The 23,729-nt window shown below is 48.1% G+C and overlaps 1 protein-coding gene across 2 annotated transcripts in view; it reads right to left on the bottom strand.

The window, feature by feature from the left end:
• The window catches only part of SLC41A3 (solute carrier family 41, member 3), a 79,248-nt gene that overhangs the window by 4,234 nt on the left and 51,285 nt on the right, over window positions 1–23,729 (bottom strand). For both annotated transcript variants that reach the window (XM_011950758.1, XM_011950760.1), the window contains 6 exons: window positions 17,906–18,050; window positions 14,413–14,559; window positions 8,705–8,849; window positions 7,468–7,547; window positions 4,585–4,719; window positions 399–547 (listed from right to left, as the gene is read on the bottom strand). In XM_011950758.1, coding sequence (XP_011806148.1) covers window positions 399–547; window positions 4,585–4,719; window positions 7,468–7,547; window positions 8,705–8,849; window positions 14,413–14,559; window positions 17,906–18,050 — 801 coding nt within the window. The remainder of the gene's footprint in view (window positions 1–398; window positions 548–4,584; window positions 4,720–7,467; window positions 7,548–8,704; window positions 8,850–14,412; window positions 14,560–17,905; window positions 18,051–23,729) is intronic.

Below are 23,729 nucleotides of genomic sequence, written 5' to 3'. Positions count from 1 at the left end.
TGTGGTGTGGAGTGTGTGGTGTGGAGTGTGTGGTGTGGAGTGTGTGGTGTGGAGTGTGTGGTGTGAAGTGTGTGGTGTGGAGCGTGTGGGGTTCAGTGTGTGGTGTGGAGTGTATGGGATGTGCTGTGTGGTATGGAGTGTGTGGTGAGTTTGTGGTGTGGTGTGGAATGTGTGCAATGCGCTGTGTAGTGTGGAGTGTGTGGCACGCAGCGTGTGGTGTGCCGTGTGGAGTGGCCTCTGTATCTGACAAGTTGACCCAACTCCTGGAAGATAGGGTCTGTGCCCCACATGTCCAGCCACCCCCACCCCCGCCTCCTTCAGCCTCTCACTCAGACAGGAGATCAAGGCTGCTGGCTGACTACCCAGCTGTGCAACTCTGCTGCTGCAGTCAGGCTTACCTGGATCAGGCCTGCCAGCAGGTAGAGCACCACAAATGTCTGGCTGCTTATGACTGACTGACCCTGCACCAGGTAGATGATGTAGAAGAAAATCAGATGGCCTGGGACCACCAGCAAGAGCAGGACTCGAGCTGACATGGAATTGATTTCTGAAAGAAACAGAACCAAGGAGGTTATGTGACCTGAAGTGAGGCCACTTTGGCATGTGACAGTCCTTAGTGAGGCATCCACACTCACTCATCCATTTATTCCCAAGTGTTCAGTGGACACCTACTCTGTGGCAAGCATGTTCTGGCAGATGGGGATACAGTCTGTCCCCTTCCCTCATGGAGCTGATATTTTAGAGAAGAGAAACATGAATCAAGTAAGCAGAAATAAAAAGGAGCAAGAAAGGCTACTTCAAATTCTGACAAGTACTTTGAAGAAAATAAGGGTAAAAAGAAGGGCAAAAAGCAGGAAGTGTGTATCAGTGGGGATGAGCTCGTGCAGATATTTCAGCTGGGATTTGAATTTGGGGGAGAGGAGTTTGAGCAGACAAGAGCGAACGTGCAAGGGGCTTAAGGAGGAAAAGAGCTTTGGGTGCACTGCTCCACTCAATGCAGTGCTGGTGATCTGGGGAGGGCAGTCGGCTCAAAAGGGGACCTCGGGAAGCCCCTTCTTCACGGCAGCCTCTGTGGCCCTGTCAGCACGCCTGCAATGTGCCAGTGAGCCCCGGGTTTCCTTTAGATTCCCATGCTCTGCATGTGAGACTTTACAATAAGTGTGATTGACCCTGGCCCTACCACAAACACTTTCAAAAATTCTAACATGAATATGATTGATTTCTCAAATGGAAATAGAGTTCTAATGAAAAGTAGGTCTCCATTTGCCTCTGAGTTAATATATGTATTTCACCAAAATAATAAAGAAAAGGAGAAAAAAGGTCACATGTAGCTCAAAGCTAGTGCAGAGGAGCAACAACATCTATTCATGATGAGAAATCAGACAAGTAATAAAAGTATTATTTTTAAAAAAGTCAAAAAGCAGCAGCAAAAGGATTGGAAGAAGCTATTACTGGAAGTTGGTATGAGGACTCAAGAAAATCTATAGGAAAACCAAGTAAACAATAAGAATTCAATAAAATGTATAGGTGCACAATAACACAGAAAATAACAGCTTTTCTATATTCAAATGACAAGTTAGAAAATATAACAGGGAGTTTGACTTCTGAACAAATAGGGAAGACATACTTCATCCTGTTTCTCCCATTAAGTACAACTGAAAGCCCTGAACACTGTATATAAAACAAACGTAAGCGGATTCTGAAAGGCTGGCTGGGGACCTTAGGCTGCAATGAACAACATGGTCGTGAGTCCCCTAAATTGTCCTTTTTCTCTTTCTTTATTTGTCTCACATATCCAAGACTGAGTCCTGGCCTCAGCCATCAAGAAATGCAGATACAAATAGACAGAAAAAAAAAAAAAAAAAAAAAAACTCCATAGGCTGGGTGCGGTGGCTCACGCCGGTAATCCCAACACTTTGGGAGGTCAAGGCAGGCAATCACTTGAGGTCAGGAGTTCAAGACCAGCCTGGTCAACATGGTGAAACCCTCTCTCTACTAAAAATACAAAATTAGTTGGGTATGGTGGTGCACGCCTATAATCTCAGCTACTCGGGAGGCTGAGGCAGGAGAAATCACTTGAACCAGGGAGGTGGAGGTTGCAGTGAGCCAAGATTGTGCCACTGCACTCCAGCCTGGGTGACAGAGTGAGACCCTGTCTCAAAAAAACAGACTCCATAGAAGTCTGATCTTTTTTGCCAAAGGCCAGGAAAGGGGAAGCCCGGCAAAACAAACAAGTTTCAGATAGTAATTACTCTACTCCAACAGACACCACGGGAAAAACTGCAGCCCTGACCTCGTCAGGAAAGGCCTGGTGGGACCACCATCATCTCCTGTGGCTGGCAGGGTGAGATTCAGAACTTTCATCTCTACCCAGTGCTTAATGGGGCCCCCACCTTGTCAGTGAAGCCATGTGGGGAGCAACAACAAGGCATCTCTCCCCGCCCCAGCCAGGGCGATCTCAGAGGAGGCCTAGTGAGGAACCTAGATTGCACTGTGCCCAGCACAAGGTGCTCCTCTTCTCCCAGGATAGCAATAGAGGCTGAGTGGGGAACCCAAGCTTCCATCCCCACCTGGGCAGCAGTCCATCCCTTCTCCCCAGTGGTGCAGTGTCAAAGGAGGCCAGCTAAGTACAGATTCAAATATGATCCAAAGTTTTGTCACATAATACCCAAAATGTGTGGATTCAAGTGAAAATCACTCATCTTGCCAAGAACTAGAAAAATCTCAACCTGGATGAGAAAAGACAACCAACAGACAGCAGAGTGAGATGACACAGATGTCAGCATCACATGAAAGCTGTTCTAATGAAGCCACTACAACAATGCTTCATCATGCAATCACAAACACACCTGAAACAAACAAAAAAATAGTAAGTATAAGCAAAGAAATAGAAAGTCTCAGAAAAGAAAAAGAAGATAGAAAGAAGAACCAAATGGAAATGTTAAAACTAAACATGGCCGGGCGCAGTGGCTCACGCCTGTAATCCCAGCACTTTGGGAGGCCGAGACGGGTGGATCACGAGGTCAGGAGATCGAGACCATCCTGGCTAACATGGTGAAACCCCATCTCTACTAAAAATACAAAAAATTAGCTGGGCGTGGTGGTGAGCACCTGTAGTCCCAGCTGCTTGGGAGGCTGAGGCAGGAGAATGGTGTGAACTCAGGAGGCAGAGCTTGCAGTGAGCTGATATCTCGCCACCGCACTCCAGTCTGGGTGACAGAGCGAGACTCCATCTCAAAAAAAAAAAAAAAAACTAAACACATACAATACCCCCAAAAGTCCCAAACAACTCAGTGAATAGGCTCAATAGCAGAATGCTGAGGGCAGGAGAAAAAAGATCAGTCAACTTGGAGAAAAAAGTGATAGAAATGAGCCAATCTAAACAAGGAGAGTAATAAATTTTGCAAAAACCAAACAGAGTCTCAGGGACTTGGGGGGCTGTAACAGAGGATCTAACATTCATGTCATTAGAATATCAAAAGAAGGAGAGTGCAGCTGAAAAGTGATGGCTTAAATTTTCTGATTTGACAAACGATATAAATCCATGTGTTCAAGGAGCCTAGCAAACCCCAAATAGGATAAACCCCAAGAAGTCCATACCAATACATATCATAATCCAACTCCTAGAAACTAAGGACAAGGTCTTGAAATATGCAAGAGAGAAATGGCACCATACCTATAGAGCAAAACACATGGAAATGGCGGATTTCTCATAAGTCATGGAATCAGAAGGAAGCGACACATTTTTTAAGTGTTTGAAAAAAACTATCAACACCAAATTTTATAATCAGTGAAAATATCCTTCAGAAACGTGCCAGCAGCCAACCCAAAAGACAGCTAAAGGTAGTTCTTAAAACAGAAAGGAAATCCAAAACAATGTAACAGGAAGAAAGATCTAGTTTTTCAAAGCCAACAAAAAGACACAACATCTCCAAAAGCTTCCAGTGGTTCTGAGTAGAATCCAGGCTCCGTCCTCAAGGCCCTGTCTGATCACCTCCTTCTGGCCTCTCTGGCCTCGGCACCCTTCATCCCCTCCTGTCCATTCAGCTCAGGCCACATTGGCCTTTCAGTTCTTCAGGCCTGCCATATTCTTCCCTGCCTTTGGGCCTTTGCTAGACTGCACCCACTGCCCTGAAAGCCCCTTCTTCTCTGGCCCTCCTCCTCTCAACAACACCCACTTGTCCTCAGGGAGGAGCTTCCCTATCCAAAATGTATCTCTTCTAATTCTTTTTCACTGCAGTCTGCACTTTTGCTGCTCAGTACCCACCATAGTTTGTAATTACGAGCTCACTTGTATTTATCTGCCCTTCTATACTGTGTACTCCAAGGGCAAGAAATCAGCTCTCCCTGTCTCACCACTAACCCGACACCTAGTGCCCAGTAGACATTCAGTAAATAATTGAATGAAGGAATGAAGGAAAGGCAGGGCCAGGGAGTCTCATTTTTGGGGTCCTGAAGGTGATGTGTGCCGAGATCAGCCCTGGCTTCAGGCATCCATTGCTACAAACACCAGATTCCAATGACACAGATGTTTTCTTGGTTAAAGAAATGGCTATCATGGCCTCTGAAAGACATGACATCCACCTGATGTGCAGAAAGTAGAACATGGATTGGGCCAAAATTTCTTCATCTGGAGAGGCAGGACGCCAGGAGCGCTCCACATGTGCAAGTAGGTTGAGATTCGGCTGGTCTGAATGGCCACCAGATTGCCACCAACACCTACGAGGAGAAAAGGAATCTGTTTTCCCTTTCTTTACACCAGTCTCTAAGTTGTATCCCTTATTTTAAGTTCCCTCCCTCCAGGAAGCCTTCTTTGGTTAATTCAGTATTTCATTATCTTTTCATTTCCTCCCACTTGACCACAGGTCTTGTTTGGTAGCACATCAGGGTGGTCCAGAGCTTGTGAGCGAGGTATCCAGGGAGTAACTGCATCACCTTGACTGCTGGCATCTCTTAAGGTGAAGGGAGTGCGGCTGTAAAGCAGGTTCTCAATAAATATTTGTTGGCTGGAGTGAGGATGGGGAGGGGATCCAGGGACAAAGTGAAGATGAGGGGAGAGTGGACAGAAAGGTCTAAGCACAGCATGATAAGGCAGTCTGGATAAGTCAGACTTCAAGGCCACAGGCATTGACAGGAACCAGACTACAGGCTGGAATATCTGAGAAAATGAAAGTGATTTTTTTTTTTTTCACTCAAGGTGAGAAGGAGAGGAGAGGAGAGGAATGAAAACAGTGGATAAGAATGAGAGGGGGCCAGGCACGGTGGCTCACGCCTATAATCCTAGCACTTTTGGAGGCTGAGGCGGGCATATCATTTGAGGTCTGGAGTTCGAGAACAGCCTGACCAACATGGTGAAACTCTGTCTCTACTAAAAAATAAAAAAAAAAATTAGCTGGGTGTGGTGGTGCACACCTGTAATCCTAGCTACTCAGGAGGCTGAGGCAGGAGAATCGCTTGAACCTGGGAGTCAGAGGTTGCACTGAACCAAGATCGCACCACTGTACTCCAGCCTGGGTGACAGAACAAAACTCCGACTCAAAAAAAAAAAAAAAAAAAAAAAAGAATGAGAGGGAAGGTGAGGGGAGGAGAGAGATGATCACAGGTGGCAAAGCAAGCATGTGGCAGGAGATGTGCCTGGGACACCTCTCATGGCTGTGTGGCCTGAGAGCTTTGAAGAAAATACATTGTCTGTTGCATGATTTCAATTTGTGGTGCTACGTGAGCCCCTGTGGGAGCTCAGTTATTAGTGCAGACTCCCGCATTCACAGATGCTTTGGGTGTATGCCCAGAGCAAGTGGCTTTAGGGGAAACAGGATGAGCGAGGTCATGTGTAGATTGACAGGGCACAGAACACAGAGCCCTAGAGGCAGAGTCATGACGCCCAGAAAACCATGAGCACATGCAGTCTCTGGGCTTCCTGCTGAGGCTCCAGGATCCCACGGGGTATGAAAAAGGTTTCAGGCTCAGCCAGGGCCAGATGGCCCAGCTGACAAAGGCCACGCTGAGCACTCCTTCTGTGGGGGCAGATGCGGGGATGGGCTGACGGAAGGTGGGGATTCCCCCATCCTACTTCCTCAGTGCCATGGAGCACTCTCCCTAGCTGGGCCAGGTGTGCACCAGTGGGTGACCTCTGGGGCAGAGGCCAACCATGTGGGCTGCTCTAGAGGTTGCAAACAATTGTCTTCAGGTACAGGACTGCTGTGATCTATTCTGCTTGGTCCATACATAATTTTAAAAAGAAAAAAAATCTCACATTAATTGGTACTGTTTACTAGGCCCTTAATACAGATTCCCAGCTTCTCTTCCCAAGTCAACTCTGGCAAGTCTGGATCTACACTCTCCCGAGGCAACTATTGGCTGGAGCTGGACAGGCACCATGCTGTTCATATGAGAAATGCATTCTGCAGCTTGCCCCCGCTATTCCTCACTGTCTAGCTGCGGGGCCTGCATAATTCATGCAGATTGTTTGAGTGGCCACTGAAGGCCTCCCAGTTGGTGACTCATCCTAAAAAATCACTCCAATGTAATAAGCCTTCTGTTGCTGTCCTTACTCACAATGTGAAGGCACTTTGGCACTGTTGGGGTGAGGAACATGCTGAGTGGCTCACTGACATGCAAGGAACAAAGACATGGTCCCCTAAGGGAGCAAGGGAGGAGGGACACTGGACACGCAGGGGCTGCGTAAGAGCCTCTGAAGGCTGTTTCTTCCGTCCCCACAGGCCAGGGCCTGGGGGCTAAACCAGACAAATTATGTTTTGTTCTTCTCCTAACTGATCACTTCCATTTACAGAAACTTACCAGACACCAGACACCAAACTAAGCTTTGGTTAAAAGAGGGGTCATCCACACAAACCCCACAGGATGTAGGCCTAGGAGGTGAGTATGTACAGAGAGCCAGGTGTCAGACAACAGAAAAGGGGGGATCAAGGCAGCTGGGAAGCACAGTTCTGGATCTGTCTCAGGGGCTGCTGCAGTGCCCAGAGTGTAGGCCTGGTATTTGTTACAGTCTTAACTTTTAAGAAGAAATCCAGATTTTTAAGTGTAAATATCTGAGTTCTGATGTCAGCAGTGAATCCAAAGGAAAAAAAAAAAAAGAAAAGTCACAAGAGCCAGCGCCCACGGTTCTGAAAGCCATGCTCAATCAGCAGGTGCCATTGAGGCCGGAGTTTGACTCAGTGCCGGCAAAGCCTGGAATTTGGTTCTGTCAGGAGAGCTCATGTTTGCGGGCTGCCTATGAGGAGCTGGGTCTGAGCTGCTGCGAGCAGTGTGTGGGGCTTCCTTCCCAGGCTTCTTCCATCTGAGAAGACCTGTTCCGGCATCCCTGTAAGGCAGCAGTCTGTCCACGGCTCAGCTGCCCAACTGCCTGTGCCGGGCTGGTGCTGCCCCTCTGAGGTCTGCTGTTCAGACAACCCAATCCTGGGGGCCAACCCAGCCCAGAGACCACATGGGAATCCCTCAAATACCTACCACATATGACGGGGGTAAATACCGCCATGCCTTTGTACTGCTGTTTAGAAATGGTTTTGCTCAAGATGAGTCCTCCAAAACTGGGGAAATAGCAGACAGCAGTCAAGTTATCAGAGTTTACACTTACAATGGCCCTGCAACCCTCCACACAAATCACCCTCTCAGCCTGGCTTCCCACCCTTGGCAGACACTCTCCTCTCCCCTACACAAAATATCTGCTGCAGCCAAGCTGGTCTCCCCAGCATCCTCTGCACCCTGCTCATGCTTTTCCATCTCCACTTTGAATCTCAACCATTGCAGAAGGCCATCCAAGAACACCCACTTATTGCAAAACAAACAAATGCCTTTTCAAGGGCACACAGCTGGCTGGGCTGTCCCAAGACTCCGGAACCACGGCTGAGATACTCTTTAGCAGAGAATAGAAACTGCAGGAGGATCACCTCATGCCCGCACCGTGTTCTCAGAAAATGTTGCAGCCAGAAATTGCTCCCACTGGCCACTGTAATTTAGCAAAAGCTTTCCCACCCCTTGGAACTTCTTAGACCCCTGGAGAAGCTAGGTCAATCTGTAAAAGGAGCCCAGGAGCCTCCTGGAAGCAAGGATACCTACTCCATCACCTCTTCTCCCCAAGACTCAAAGTTAGAAAAACCCATCAGAATGGACTGCGGTGGCCCCCATCAAGGTCGACTCCCAGGAAATGGGCCTTGAGAGGGAGCTGGAGGGTGGTGGACCCGGGCTCAGCTGAAGGTTCTAAGGCTCTGGAGGGGAGCTAACCCCACAGCTGTCTAGCTCCCACCAGTAGCCATGCGTGGCCAGTGACCAGGAGAATGAATAAGTCAGCAGATGTGGCCTTGACGCCGAGGTGGGGGACCTGCCACCTAAGCAGGGGTCTGGGCCAGCAAAGCTCTGGTGGCCATGGACTGAAAGCCACTGTCTCCCCTGGGGCTCCAATGCACTCATGGGGTAGCCCTGGCTTTGGCTCTTCCTGGGTCCCTGGTGCTCTGGCAAATGTAAACAGGGCAGCCTCTCTTAGAACCAACAAGGCCCAGGGTTCTCAGTGAAAGGGAGAGAAGAAAGTAAAAAAGTATGATTCAATCAGCAACGGGAGTTACTGAAAGAGCCCACAGCTACATTTCACTCCATCCCGGACCCCCAAGACAGTGAGTATCACACTGGCTCTAGGGGCCTTCATGGCTGAGAGAAGGAAGAGGGGGCCATGGCCCTGGCTCCTGCTCACCTGCTGATGACCATGGCCAGGATGATTGGGAACCAGCCAAACTTCAGGATCTTCACGATGGGTGGGCTCTGCTTGGCAATGAGGACCCACACTGGGGTCAGAGCCGCAAAGCTGAGGCAGACCAGCGGCGTCAGATACCGATTATCTGAAAGGAGAACAGGGACACACGTGGCTCGTATGGCCAAGGCCAGCACGCACAGACTGGGCCTGGGTTTCACAAGAGGTGGGTAAGGACGCTCCTGTCCTCATTAGTTGAGGAGGAACTGCCTTGCCATACTTTTCAAACAACTTTCACCATCCCAAGAAGTTTCTGGAAAAGCTCCTCTCTATCCTCCATTCCTGCCACATTCAACTCCACTTCTCTGGCAAACTTGCTATTTTCCCCACATAAAGTACCCTGTTCTGCCTCCTCCCACCCTGATGCTACTGTCATAAATAAATAGAAGTACAATGTATGGAACGCACCATGAGCCAGCACTATGCTCAGTACTTCGTGTGCACAATCTCATCTCACCTTCTCGACAGGTAGCAGGAGGAAGCAGACATGCAAAAAAGGGTGGCTCCCTAGAGAGCAAGCAGCCCCGTAAGGGCTACGTATGGCCTGGGTCTATGGAACGCCAGGGCTGGCTATGGGATGCCACCTGTGGTCCTGGCTGAGGCCAGTCCCAGGTAACTACACAGGTCACCAGCCAGGTAGCTACTCGTGTCCCCATCTCATCTTCTCCACTGGCAAGAGGTCAGTGAAGACTGGCCAGGTGCTGGAGCAGTCACTGCTGCGGGGGCCCAGGATGAGCCTGACACACTCGGGCTCCTCATGCATTCATTCCTCCCTTTCTGTGTTGTGCTCCGTGTGAGGGTCCCCTTCCACAAGTGACAGAACAAGACACCGGCGTTCTCTACAGTGGTCCTCTCACACTCAGCCCCACCCTCTGGAGAGCAGGCTCACCTGCTAAGGGGGCCCAACATTCAGGGGTGCCCAGGCATGGGTCTGTGTCTCATGCACTCCCTCTCTGGTGGTGTTATCAGGAATATCCATTCCCTCCTTCCTTCTCTGCACTAAAGGGTCATGGCCCATTCCTCTGCCTCAGGTGCCCCAGACTGGCTACAGACAAGGTACTTAATGGTAGGAGGGCGTGGCTTCTGCAGGAGATATAAGTCAGGCCCAGCCAGCTCTAACCAGGTCTCCTACCCTCTGGGAAACAGCGGCCTGCAGAAGCATCACCTTATAGGATGCTTTTGAATCCAGTCTGAGTTTTCAGTTAGCTACTCACAAGCACCCCCAGGGCCTGCCTCATGCTCTCCCAGCACACCTCCCCAGTGTGCAATGCCAATTCCCAACTACACCCAGCAGGTGCCACAGTCAGCTGCTTACACCTCAGTGGGTCAAGATTTATCTAATACAGGCCAGTCCCTGTGACTCCTGAATGTAGCAGAGAGAAGGTCACAGTCTCACTGGAGAGAGGGATGCTCCAACAGTGATTTTATGTCTAAATCATAAGTCGTGTGGAAATGAGCATACATACAGCATGGGGCAGAGGAAAAAGTTCATGTGATGCCTGAACTCTCACTTATTTTGCAAATCCAACTCAAATAACCCACACACAAACCTTCTTGTTTTCAGTTCAGTTTAGCTTAAAATTAGGTCATCTTATTTCTTACAGATCTCCATCACCACTTAACTAAACTTGGCGAATCTTCCTGGTGATTAAACATGACTGCTGGCAGGCAACACCAGGATGGCAAGGAGACGGTCCCAAAGCTGGGACAGAAAGGGTCCCAGTGCCAATACCCTCTAAATCATGGCTGTTTATTTGTCTGCTTCAGTTGCCAACAGGTAAAGATGGGATGCTTTCCCAAATCCCTGGGCCCACATTCCCATGGGGAGTGATAAATTGTAGCTTTGCTGAGGTTCTTCCCTTCAGGCACTTCCTGAACAACTGTCACTGCGTGCCCACTGCCCTCCAATCCTGTGAGGACACATCAGTGTGGCCGACCAGCCTCAGGCCCCACTCAACTTCCTAGTACACCTCTGCCCTAAAGGTAGAAGTTAACAGCCCATATAAATGCAGGCTTCAGTTGCTCATCCTTCCTGACATGGTCTGGAGAGCTTGAAGCACTTTCCTGAGCACTCCTTGAACTTGTGGAATGACCTCAGGCTTTCTTTCCATCTGTAAAACAATTTTTGACTGTAATACAGCAGGGTCCTTCCTGTGGGAATAATGGCTGATTTAAAGGTCACAGTGTCTTAGTCAGTTTTGTTGCTTGTAACAGAACACTCAAAACTGGGTAATCCCTAAAGAAAAGGAATTTGCTCTTACAGTTATACTGGCTGAGAAGCCCAAGGTCGAGAGGCTGCCTCTGGTGAGGGCCTTCTTGCTGGCGCAGACTCTGCAGAGTGCGGAGGTGGCGCAAGGCACCACGTGGCGAGGGAACTGAGCATGTAGCTTATGTGCTCTTCCTCTTTTTCAAAGCTACCAGTCCCACTTCCATGGCAACTCATTAATCCATTAATCCATTAATCTATTAATCCACGACTGGATTAATTCATTCATGAGGGCAGAGCCCTTATGACCCAACCACCTCTTAAAGGCTCCAATACCGCCACAGTGGGGATCAACACGTGAAATTGAGGGAACTCATTCAAACCACAGCATTCCACTCCTGGTCCCCCAAATTCATAGCATTCTCACATGCAAAATACATTCATTCCATCCCCATAGCCCCAAAGTCTTAAATTATGCCAGCATTAACTCAAAAGCCCAAAGTCCAGAGTCTCACATGTGAGCCTATGAAATCAAAACAAGCTATCTGCCTCTAAGATACAATGGTGGTATGGGTATAAGGCAGACATTCCCATCCAAAAGGAAGAAATGGACAAAAAGACCAATAGGCCAAAACCTGAGAGCAGACACTGGGGCTTACGACTCCAGAGCTTTCTCCTCTGACTCCATGCCAGGCATCTTCTACACGCTGGTGTGGGGGTTGAGGCTCCCAGGCCTCTGACAGCCCCCTACCTCCAACCGTGGCTGTGCTATGCTCAGTCTACCCAGCTCTCCCAGGCTGAAGTCGCATACTAACAGCTCTGCAGTCCTGGGGTCTTGGTGGGAGTCCTGCTTTCATGGCTCCACCAGGTATTGTTCTGTTGGAACTCTCTGGAGCAGCTCTAATCCCACATTTCTGCTTGGCACTGCTCTAGTAGGGGAGCTCTGCAGTGGCTCCAGCCCTGAAACAAGTCTTTGTCTGGGCCCCCAGGCTTTGGACAAAATACTTCCAAAACTTGGTAGTGGCTACTAAACTTCCAAGGCCCTTGCCCTCTGCAAGTCTGGACAATTAGCACCACATGGACCTAGGTTTATGACTTGTACCTTCTGGAGCAGCAGCATGAGCTGCACCCGAGCCATGTGAACCATGGCTGGGATGGCTAAGGAGCACTGCAATGGGATACAGGGAACAGAGTCCCTAGGTGGCCCTGGGCAGCAAGCTCATGCTCTGGGCCTGTCCCCTGAAACTATTCCGTCCTTCTAGGTTTCTGGGCTTGTGATGGGAGAGGGAGCCAAGAAAAATCTCTGAAATGCTTTTGGGCCATTTCCCCCTTGTCTTGACTATCAGCTTCGGGCTCCCGTTCAGCCATGCTAATCTCCTTAGAAACTGGTGGCTCAGTCACACCCTTGGATTCCTCTCCTGGAAGCTCATTCTCTACCACAGGGCCAGGCTAAAAATTTTCAAATTTTTCTGCCGTTTCCCTTTTCTCTAGGAGTTCACCAGGTAAACCAAAAGTAAAATTCTAAGCTCCATCCCAACTATCTGAATGAACTTCCTCCTCAGCCAGGGCACTCTTAAAATGTAACCTGAAAGACTGGTTCAGGCCATGACGGGGAGTGGGGGTCAGACATGCCTCATTATCCCTCTCTGGCATTTACATCAACACAGACTTTAAGTCTGATAAGAAGCATTTTATAATCTCTTCTCTCTGAAGCCTGCTACCTGAAGGCTTCCTCTGCAAATAAGAACTCTGTCTCCACAATCCTTTTTCTTAACACAGACATTCCTTTCTATTGATCTCAGGTCTTTAGATAAACTCAACCAATTGTCAAAATCAAGTGTGTTGTTTGCTTCTTTGTGTAGAGTTTTTATACCCCCTATCTTTTCCTGGGCTTTCTGTGTCTTCCTTTTGTTCTTCCCCTGGGCGGGCCTTTATCTATGGCACGTGCAGTGGCCCTGCCAGCACTTGGGAGAGCTGCATGTGCAGTGTGTTTACTGAAGTGGTGCACATGCTCAGAAGAGGCAGCTCTCACAGGTCCAGCGCTCCCGAGGAAGGTCATATACCAGTTAAATTTCACCATCTTGCCCTTTCACTGCACATGCTTGAAACCCTATCGGGGATTATGGCTTGCTAACTCCAGGTGTCTTCTGTCTGTTCTAAGACTCCTGTAATTCCAGGCACCAGTCCTGGCCGCTTATTATCTTAGAGGGATGGGTTTATGCCTGCCTGTCTGTTACTCAATGAGTACCAGACAGCTCTGGGGTTCCTCCCTTGTCCTGGTCATTATTTCAGGGGGACAGATTTATAATTCCCTTACCATAGCTTGACAACTGCCCAACACTCTTGGGGGCCCTCTCTCCTGCCTTGCTGATGTCTAACCACCCATTCTATGACTAACTTTAGAGTTTACCTGAGCCCAAAATTTCCTCCCACTGAGGAACAGCTCAGTGGGAGCAAAGATTCAAGTGCCCTGGATATATACTTCAATTAGTAGCAGTTACAAGTGGGATTTTAAGGATAAAGGAAGAGGCTGTTCCTAAGTTGTTTACCAATAATTTACATTAAAATAACATAAGCTATGGATTGGCTATATTATTGTTCATTGTAACACAAATTCCAGGTACATGAAGATAATGGGGGAGGCAGTTAGGAACAAAATGCCTTTAAATAATTGCCCAGGTATGGATGTGGGGGGTGTGACTGAAGCAAACAACACACTTGATTTTTCAAGTCGCCCACAACTCTCTTTCAAGTGTACTCTCTCTAATAAACTCTTGCTTTGCTTAAAATAAATTCTCTTTCCTGCTTTAAACCTTGCCTGTGTTTGAAATCTTTCCCTCCAGAAGACAAAGAACTGAAATTGCTGCAAAGCTGCCATTCTGGAGTTTCTCCAGATAGCTGGACTCACCGCTGGTAACAATATTCTCTGGATATTGTTATTTAAGGTTGACATCAGTAACACCCTACTTCTCAGTATCAATTTTTTGCTTTAGTCTACTTGCTTATAGGGAATACCAGAAATTGGATAATTCATAAGGAAATTTCTTATGGTTGTGGAGGCTGAAGAACCCAAGGTCGAGGGGCTGCATCTGGTGAGGGCCTTCCTGCTGGAGGGGGCTCTGCAGTCCGGAGGTGGTGCAGGGCACCACATGGTGAGGGAACCAAGCGTGCAGCTCAGGTCTCACCTCCTATTTTTATAAAGCCACCAGTCCCACTCACATGACAACTCATTAATCCATCAATCCATTAATCCAATCACCTTTTGAAGGCCCCACCTTTCACTACTGCCAAGTTAGGGGTTAAGTTTCCAACACATGAAATGTGGGGGACACATTCAAGCAATAGCACATGGGCTAAGCAAAAGTACCCTCAGCCTCAGTGACGACCTGTTCCAGGGCCCCTCCTCCATGGAGCCTTTGTGTCTACAGAAGAAGACACTCCTTACCTTTGTGTCTGTAGAAGAAGCTGCTAACCAAAGCCAGAATGGACAGTGTGATGAGGTCTCCCAGGCTGGCTGCAATGGGCGTGGCAATGTTGTCTGGGTTGACCCCAAGCTTTCGAGCACCAATCACTATACAGATCATCAGCACCCCTACAGAGAGAGAGGAGAAAGAGCAAACTCAAATCTCAGGGAGCCAGATGGCTCTGAGCAGGCACAGCAGCACAGGATGGGGGCACTGAGTTGGGACTGGCAGATGGCAGGGAGGCTGCCCATTAACTTGCCTCCCTCCACCAAGGCCTTGACGTGAAGCCAGGCTGCCTTGACTTTCAGAGCTTCCCACTACACTGGAGGCCTGAGAAGGCAGGGAGAGTTGGATTCCACTTTGTGACCTGTGCGCATGATGCTAAGGAGTGACCTGTGGCTCCCGAGCTCCCAAATCACCAGGAACCACAGAGACAGGCAGCCCACAGCCCCATGCTGCATGGAGGCTGCTCCAAAGATGCTTGGAGCAACAGGTCCCCCGCGGGTGAGCTCATGGCCTCCTGTGTTTACTGGCATCCTCTGAGAAGCAGACACCAAGATGGAATCAGCTGGGTAAGAGGTTCATTAGGGACTAGGCCTGTGAGGGAAGACGGGGAGGGTGGGAGGGAGCTGGGAGCACTGACGGACATCGACACAGGCAGGGCGCAGGGGAGGGGGGCAGGGAAGGTGGGGTACATCTGAGACTGTACTGCGTTTCTAGGTGCACTCAGGCTGTCAGAGGCACACTTGGAGGGCCCTGTGTCTCCCAGGAACAGTCCTGTGCTGGGAGCTTGGTGGTGCTGTCCGTGGTGCACTGGGAGGCACATGCAGTGGTGGCGGATTTTGAGGGGCAGTACTGAAGAGGTGAGGCTCACATTTCCGTGGCCACCATGCCTCCGAAGTCCTCCTTCCTGTTCAGACTGTGCTCTGAAGGGGACTATCACACGTGATCTCCTAGTCCCCATCCACAGCCTAGGACTTGACTCAACAGACTCTCACTTGGCTCTCTAAGAAGATACTCGGTGTTGTGGCTACTGACATTTTAACACTTTACCCAGGATCTTGTAACTCTAAAAACAATTACAATCAACACCTGATGCCATCCTCAAGCTGCCACTACAAGCCGGCTTGTGCCTGGCCTGATCTTGTGAACAAGTCACAGCCCTGTGTCTCCTTCTGAATGCCAGATATAAGTGAATCTGAGTTTGCATGCTGAGTCAGTAAGCTGGGGACAATCTTGCAGGGACCATTTAAAGGAACACCAGTGGTTTGGGGACGCCTATTGAAAACCACTACCCTGAGGCTTGTGTGACAGCCTCTTCAACATTGCCTGGTGAGGTAACCGCAATGCTTCTGAACAGTCATGGACAATACAGATTTTGCTTATGTTGCTAAGCTTCATTCCATCTCTGGGGCCCCAGTTTCCCCTTCTGCAAAATGGGGAGCTGGGAATGGTATTCTCTATAAGCCCCTGCAAAGACAGGGCTGGCCTTCTGGACTGTTAGACTGTGTTGTTTTCAGGAGACTTTATGCTGAGGGTCTCCTGGACTCCTCTTCTCTGGAAAGTCTAGCACATTCATCCTGCCCTATCTGTGGACCAGGCTGGGTCATGGCATCCACCATCTGTCCATGCCTGTGCAGGACATGCCTCTTCTGGCCTACACCCTCCACGCTGGCTCCATGCACTGGCACAGGAATGGGGCTGATCAGCTACCTGGTAGGTAGGAATGAGAAACCTCAAACAGTCCACATGGGTAACCTACAGCGAGCGAGCTGAGCCCAGAGGGTACTGACTTAGCAAGTAGGTGGGGGAATGGATGTATAAACACAGGTTCAATTATGAAGTTATCAACTTTTCCTTCTTTCATTGCACCAAAGCAAGACATGTGGTCTGCAAGATTCACACAGATACATGACCCAAGAGAGAGCTGGAGGAGAGTCCATTCATTCAGCTAACATCTGCAACCTGGTTATAAGCCTGGCCCTGGTTTAAGTGATGACAATAACCAAAAGGCTCTGTTCCCATCAGTGGAAATGCCTGTCGGGTGCGGGGAGAGACAGTACACAAGTGTATAAACACATCATTTGAGGTGAGGTGAGTAAAACAGGACACTAACGTAAAGCACAGCTGGAACGAAGGTCACTTTAGTGTTCATCAGAGCAGGCCTCAAGACAAAAGTGACATGTGGCACTCACTTTAGTGTCCTGTATATTCACAAGCTTATTGTCTGCCCCTGAGCTAGAATATAAAATCAAAACACATTTTGTTGACAGTATATCCCCAGCACTACATGGTGCCAGGCATACAGCAGACACCCAGCAACAATTAATCACCAATGCACAACGATGCAGCGCGGCCAATGTGCGGTGACTGCTTTCCCTGCACGTGTGAGCCCCAAGGAAGGGGGTATGTCTGCCCGCATTTCTGTCTCACATGTGCTGCAGATACATGTTAAGCACCAGCTATGTCTGGCATGAGAAAGGAGCAGCAGACAGCAGCAGGTAGAAACTACTGGGTCCCCACTCTTGAGGAGTTGACATTTTAGCAGGGAGGTGAGGCAGAAAGATGATACAACAAGACAATCTGAGCTACACAAGCAGAGCCAGGGCACACAGGAAGGGGAGACAGGAGGTGGGTGCATGTGGGAGGGTGGTGCTGTGCACTCAACACTGCTATCCCCCCAACCCACATGTTGAAATCCTCACCCACAAGGTGATGGTGTTAGGAGGTGGGGCCTTTGGGAGGTGAGGTCATGAGGATGGGGGCCCCATGAATGAGATGAGGGCCCTTATGAAAGAGGCCCCAAAGAGCTCCCACCTCTCTCCACTGTGTGAGGACAGCGAGAAGGGCCAGCTGCAGCCTCAAAGGGAGCAGCCCCGAGGCCAGCCCCGTGGGTGCCCAACATTGGGCTCCAGCCTGCACCCCTGTGAGGAGTAAATGTCTAATGCCACCAAGGTGCCGATTGGGGGCTCTGTCACAGCAGCCACAGTCTCCTCAGACAGGTCAGAAAGGCCTCTCTGAAGACATGAAATGGAAGCTCAAATCTGTGCCTTGCCCTCAGGACACCTGCAGCCTCCAGAGCCCATCACAGGCCCGTGTGTAAGGTCATGCTCAGTAAGTGTTTAAAAACCAACAGGCTGACTGCACAGATGAACAAGCCTGCTGTGTGCAGGTGTCAGGCCTTGGCATGGGAGTGTGAACAGCTGAAGAGATCTGCAGAGCAGGGACAGGTCTTTACATAGCAGAGAGCAGAGGCGAGTGGTGGCAGGAGCGGCACACACCCCTGCCTGGCACAAGGTGGGCCATGAAGACTCAGCTGGCTCGTCCCACCCTGCCAGTGAGACCCCTGAGCCCACCATCAGTCCCATTAGCAGTGGGACTCACACCCCAGAAACTGAAAACACAATGAGCCCTGAGGCGGGACCTCAGAGGAGCAGGGGGCAGGTGGGAGCTCACAGTTGGGGCATGGCTCACCCAGGGCAAAGGCTGCAAGGAAGGCAGTGAGGACACTGCTGGCACACAGCAACTCCACCTTGGCAACATCCACTTCCTCTCGAGACACCGCGCCCAACAGCAGTGCAGCCACAGCAGCCAAAAGCCCCACGACAGTGGCCTGCACCTGTTGGACAGAAATCAGAAGCATTAGCAGGGGCCCCTGGGGCTACAGCCACACTCCCTGCCCTTCACACCTCACTCACTGCAAGGGGCCAGGTGCCACACGCTACTGTCTCCTTTCCCTTACCCTAAAATCTCACAGGCCCTCACCCCAGGAAAAATTACAACCACACCTCACACCTGCCTTGAACCCAACTCCTCTGAAATCATGCTGGCCACCTCTGCTCCCTTGCTGGGTGCCACCTTCAACAGCAGAATCTATTTTTCCACCTTCTGCTCAGGCTTTAGTCAGGGGCCACCTGGTCTCTTGCTGGCAACTCCACTCTCACTGGTCTGAGCAGAGGTGCTCTGCAACTCCCAGCAGCGCAGACAACACACCTCACTTGCCATGTGGTGCACCCCACAGCACAGAGCAGCCACATGGGAGGACTTCACACACTTTTGGTCTCTCCCTTGGCATCCTGCTCACACCTTCCCCTTCCAGGCTCTGTTCCCGTCTCCGTCCTGCTGGGCACACACTACAGCCTGTGCCAGGAGCTGCCCTGATCTGGACATCAACACTGGCACCTTTAATCCAAAATGCTGACCTGGAAATGTTATTAAAGAAGGACACAGAAACAAAGAGCTCCACCATGTACAGAGAGAAGAGTGATATGGTTTGGCTCTGTATCCCCACCAAGCAACATGTTGAACTGTAATCCCCAATATTGGAGACCGGGCCTAGCAGGAGGTAATTGGATCATAGGGGCAGTTTCTCAAGGTTTAACATCACCGCCCCTCCCATCCCCTGCCCCTTGGTGAAGTCATCAGTGATAGTGAGTTCTTATGAGTTCCAGTTGTGTAAAAGTGTGTGGCACCTCGCTCCTCTCTCTTGCTCCTTCTTTGGCCATGCGAAGTGCTGCTCCCCTTTGCATTCTCCCCATCCTTGGAAGTTTCCTGGGGCTTTTCCACAAGCTAAGCAGAAGCCAGCATCATGCTTCCATGCTGTACAGCCTGTGGAACTGTAAGCCAATTAAACCTCTTTTGTTTATAAATTACCCAGTCTCAGATATTTCTTTACAGCACTGTGAGAACAGACTAACACAGAAACATGGTACTGAGGAGTGGGGCACTGTTATAAAGACACCTGAAAATGTGGAAGCAACCTTGGAGCTAGGTAATAAGCAGAGGGTGGAAGAGTTTGGAGGGCTCAGAAGAAGACAGGAAGATAAGGGAATGTTTGGAACTTCCTCGAGACTTGTTAATTATTTGTGACCAAAATTCTGGTAATGATATGGACAGTGAAGGCCAGGCTGACGAGGTCTCAGATGGAGATGAGAATCTTTTTGGAAACTGAAGCAAAGGTTCCTTTTGTTATACTTTAGCAAAGAACTTGGCTGCATTATACCCCTGCCCTAGGGATCTGCGTAACTTTGAACTTGAGAATGATGACTTATGGTATCTGGTGGAAGAAATTTCAAAGCAGCAAAACACTCAAGATGTGAACTGGCTGTTTCTCATAACCTATGCTCATATCCATGAGCAAAGAAATGATATAATGATGTAAAACTGGAATTTATATTAAAAGGGGAAGCAAAGAGTAAAAGTTTGGAAAATTTGCAGCCTGGCCATGTGGTAGAAAAGGCAAACCCACTTTCAGGGAAGAAATTCAAGCAGGTTGCAGCAATTTACATAAATAAAAAGGAGCCAAGTGCTAATAGCCAAGATAGTGGGAAAAGGCCTGGAAGACATCTCAGAGACCTTATTGGCAGCCCCTCCCCTCACAGGCCCAGAGGCCTAGGAGGACATAATGGTTTCATGGGCCAGACCCATGGCCCCTGCGGCCCTGTGCAGCCTCAGGACACTCTGTCCCACATCCCAGCCGCTCAAGCTCCAGTCATGGCTCAAAGGGGCCCAGATACAGTTCCAGCTGCTGTTTCAGAGGATGCAACCCATAAGCATTGGTGGCATCCACATGGTGTTATGCCTGTGGTTGCACAGAGTGCAAAGTTGAGGCTTTGGAGCCTCCGCCTAGATTTCAGAGGATGTATGGAAAAGCCTGGATATCCAGGCAGAAGCCTGCTGCAGGGGCAGAGCCCTCATGGAGAACCTCTACTAGAGTAGTGTGGGGGGAAATGTGGGGTTGGAGCCCCCCCCCAACAGTTCTCACTGGAGCACTGCCTAGTGAAGCTGGGAGAAGAGGGTCACCATCGTCCAGACTCCAGAATGGTGGCTCCACCAGCATCTTGCCACCATCAGCCTGGAAAAGCTGCAGGCACTGAACACCAGCCCATGAGAGTAGCAGACAGGGCTGAACCCTGCAAAGCCCCAGAGGCAGAGCTGCCCAAGGCCTTGGGAGCCCACCCCTTGCACCAATGTGCCCTAGATGTGAGACATGGAGTCAAAGGAGGTTATTTGGGAGTTTTAAAATTTAATGACTGCCCCACTAAGTTTCAAACCCACATGAGGCCTGTAACCCCTTCCTTTGGCTGATTTCTCCCCTTTGAAATGGGAGTATTTACCCAATACCTGTATCCCCCATTGTATCTTGAAAGTAATTAATTTGTCTTTGATATTACAGGCTCATAGTTAGAAGGCACTTGCCTTGTCTCAGATGAGACTTTGGACTTTTGAGTTAATGCTGGAATGAATTAAGACTTTGGGTGACTGTTAGGAAACCATGATTGTATTTTGCAGTGTGAGAAAAGTATGATCTTTAGGGGGCCAGGGGTGAAATTATATAGTTTGTATTTGTTTCCCCACCAAATCTCATGTCAAATTATAATCCCCAATGTTGGAGGTGGAGCCAGATGGGAGGTGACTGGATCATGGGGGTGGTTTCTCATGGTAACCCCTTGGTGCTGTCATCTACAATGAGTGAGTTCTGCTGAGATTTGGTCCTTTAAAAGTATGTGGCACTCCCCCACCACCACTCTCTTGCTCATTCTCTGGCCACAGGAAGAGCTGGCTTCCCTTCTGTCTCCCACCATAATTTTAAGTTTCCTGAGAACTCCTTAGAAGCCAAGCAGATCCAAGTGTCATGCTTCCTATACAGCCTGTGGAACCATAAGCCAATTAAACTTCTTTTCTTTATAAATTACCCAGTCTAAGATATTTCTTTATAGCAGTGCAAAATGAACTAATACAAATAGCTAGTTTTTTAAAGCTAAAAAATGTTCCCCACGTTAATCTATGTAATTCCAGTCAAAGTCCCAACAAGATCTTTCACGGCACCTCACAATTCATTTTAAATTTCACAAAAATGAGTAACTGTGCAAGAATAGCCAAGACAGCTTTGAGAAAGGTCAAAGAGGGAGTTGTGGCATATTCATGATCAATGTGTATTTTAAAGCTGAAGGAATGAAATCAGTGTGGTACTGACAGAAACAAACAGATCAGCAGGACAGAACAGTCCAAAAATAGAACCATGAATATATGAATATTTAATATATAAGAATGTAATCATGAATATATAGTGTCATAAAGGTGGCATTGCAAATCAGGATGGAATGGGTAAATATTAAACAGAGTAAGAAAAACGGTATTATATATTACATATATAATATATATATTATATATAAATGTAATATATATTATACAGAATATATAATTATAATATATTATATATGTTATATTTTAGGAAAATTCTAAATAAAATCTCAATATATGTATAGTATAAACCTTTTTATGCTTAAACAATATGTATTAAGTTATATATAAAACTTTATAACTTATAGAATATATATGATATATAATATATAATTATATATATTATACATATACACACAAGTCAGATTATACACTGGACTTCATTATTCTAGATACTAACTAGAAAAATGTACAAGGGTTATGGATAGGCAACTCACAGAAAAGAAAATACAAACGGCTAACAGATGTGCTTTAAGATCAACTTCTCTAGTAGGAAAATTCTAAATAAAATCTCCATTTGAAGGTATCTTATTCATTAGCAGCTGATGCTCTTCTTCCTCTTTTAAAAGGTAAGTGCTATCTTATTTTCTACTGGGGTCTCCCGTTCTGAGCACAGAGCCTGGCACTCTGCAGGTACTTATACAGGCTCAGTGGAAAGATGGATGAATGGACAGATGTGTGGGTGAATAGGTAGGTGGGTGAATGGGTGGGTGGATGGACCAATGAACAGATGGACAAATGGATGAGTAGACAGGTAGGTCGGTGGGTGAGTGAGTGGCTGGGTTGATGGATGGATGGATGCACAAGATATACTTTGTTTATTTATCAGATTAGGTAAGATTAAAATTTAAAAGGTTGATAATATAAAATACATATTGACAAGTATGTGAGAAAATGGTTCTCTTATACATTGAAGGGGGTCAATATTGGTACAGGAATTTTGGGGGAAACTTTGGCTATAATTTATCTATATACCTTATGAATCAGCATTTTCTCCAAATAAACATTTGCGTATGTGTACAAAGCATTCACAGCTGATATTTACTGAGTGATATCTGCCATGCTCAAGGTAATTTTTATTCAGTAAGTCATTATTAAGAGAAAAGTACAAGTCACAGAATTATGTGTATAAAACTTTTTATGCTTAAACAATACAGAAAACCATATATATTATCTGTGGGCACACACATATATATGGTGAATTCAAAAAGTAGTTTAGAAGAATATTTTCAATGCTAATGAAATTGCTCAAATATTAATGCTAGGGCTAATTATGTAATACAAAGAAATAAAATAGTTCTTAGTCATTTTGGAGGGAAATCCACAGCTTTGAACTGTTCACACCCTTTGAACTTGTGGGAAGTTATCTTAAGAATTTCATGCACAAAGATACTTTCACTGCAGTATAATCTTTCAAGTAAGTCAAAGGCTAGGAAGACCTCAAGGCCCTGCTCAGTGGCAGGGTTCAGGGAAGTGGGCAGGGCTGGTGCTGAGTGGACTCCCAGGGGACTAGCTCTTAGTGGCTCCCCTTTGGTCACTGCTGCCTCCCCACATTTATATGACAGAATATGTTGAAGTTCTTAAAAAGTCCAATGAATAAAACTTATTGCACTGCTGATGATTCAGAGTTAATTAAGCTTTTTCAAAATGGAGGAAACAAAATTACATTCATGCTAGGATTGGGACTATATGCCAAGCCAGTGCCTGGCCCTGAGCAGGGCTTCATAAACATATGCTGAGAATCAATTATGTGGAAATGTGCATCCATATGGACAAAGATTTTATGGAAAACAGCAAAGTACAACCAGTGTGACTTGCAGTCGAGGCATTTATTACCTGCCCCTTGCTAGACCTTGTGTTAGAGGCATCCCCAGCATCTCAATTCAACTCTGCAGTTCCTCGGCCACAGGACATGGTGCTAGCCTGTGAGACTCGGCTCAGCTGCAGACAGCAGACATTTAAACACACAACTACAACCAGGGCAGCCGCAGCAGCATGCATAAGGCACCAAAGACGTAAAAAGCAGAGAGAGATACACCTGGTGTCAGGTAGGAACTTACACCTGAGTGGAGCCTTTAAAGAGCTTTAGGGGCAGCTGAAGTAGAGGAGAAATGCCCTTCCCAGGAGAGATGCTGAAGGTATATAGCAGGGAGGTGCAAAGGGGTGGGGGCTGGGCAGGAAGCTAGTGAGACAGCGTGGCCAGGCCCACAGTTGGACGAGGGGAGCCAGTGAAGGAGAGGAGGCATAACTGACTTTGGGTTTTAGAAAGACCATC

The sequence above is a fragment of the Colobus angolensis genome, unplaced genomic scaffold (genome assembly GCF_000951035.1).
Source record: "Colobus angolensis palliatus isolate OR3802 unplaced genomic scaffold, Cang.pa_1.0 Scaffold31, whole genome shotgun sequence".
Classification (NCBI taxonomy): domain Eukaryota; kingdom Metazoa; phylum Chordata; class Mammalia; order Primates; family Cercopithecidae; genus Colobus; species Colobus angolensis.
The sequence above is the reverse complement of the archived record's forward strand: the minus strand, read 5'-3'. Positions and strand labels throughout refer to the sequence as shown.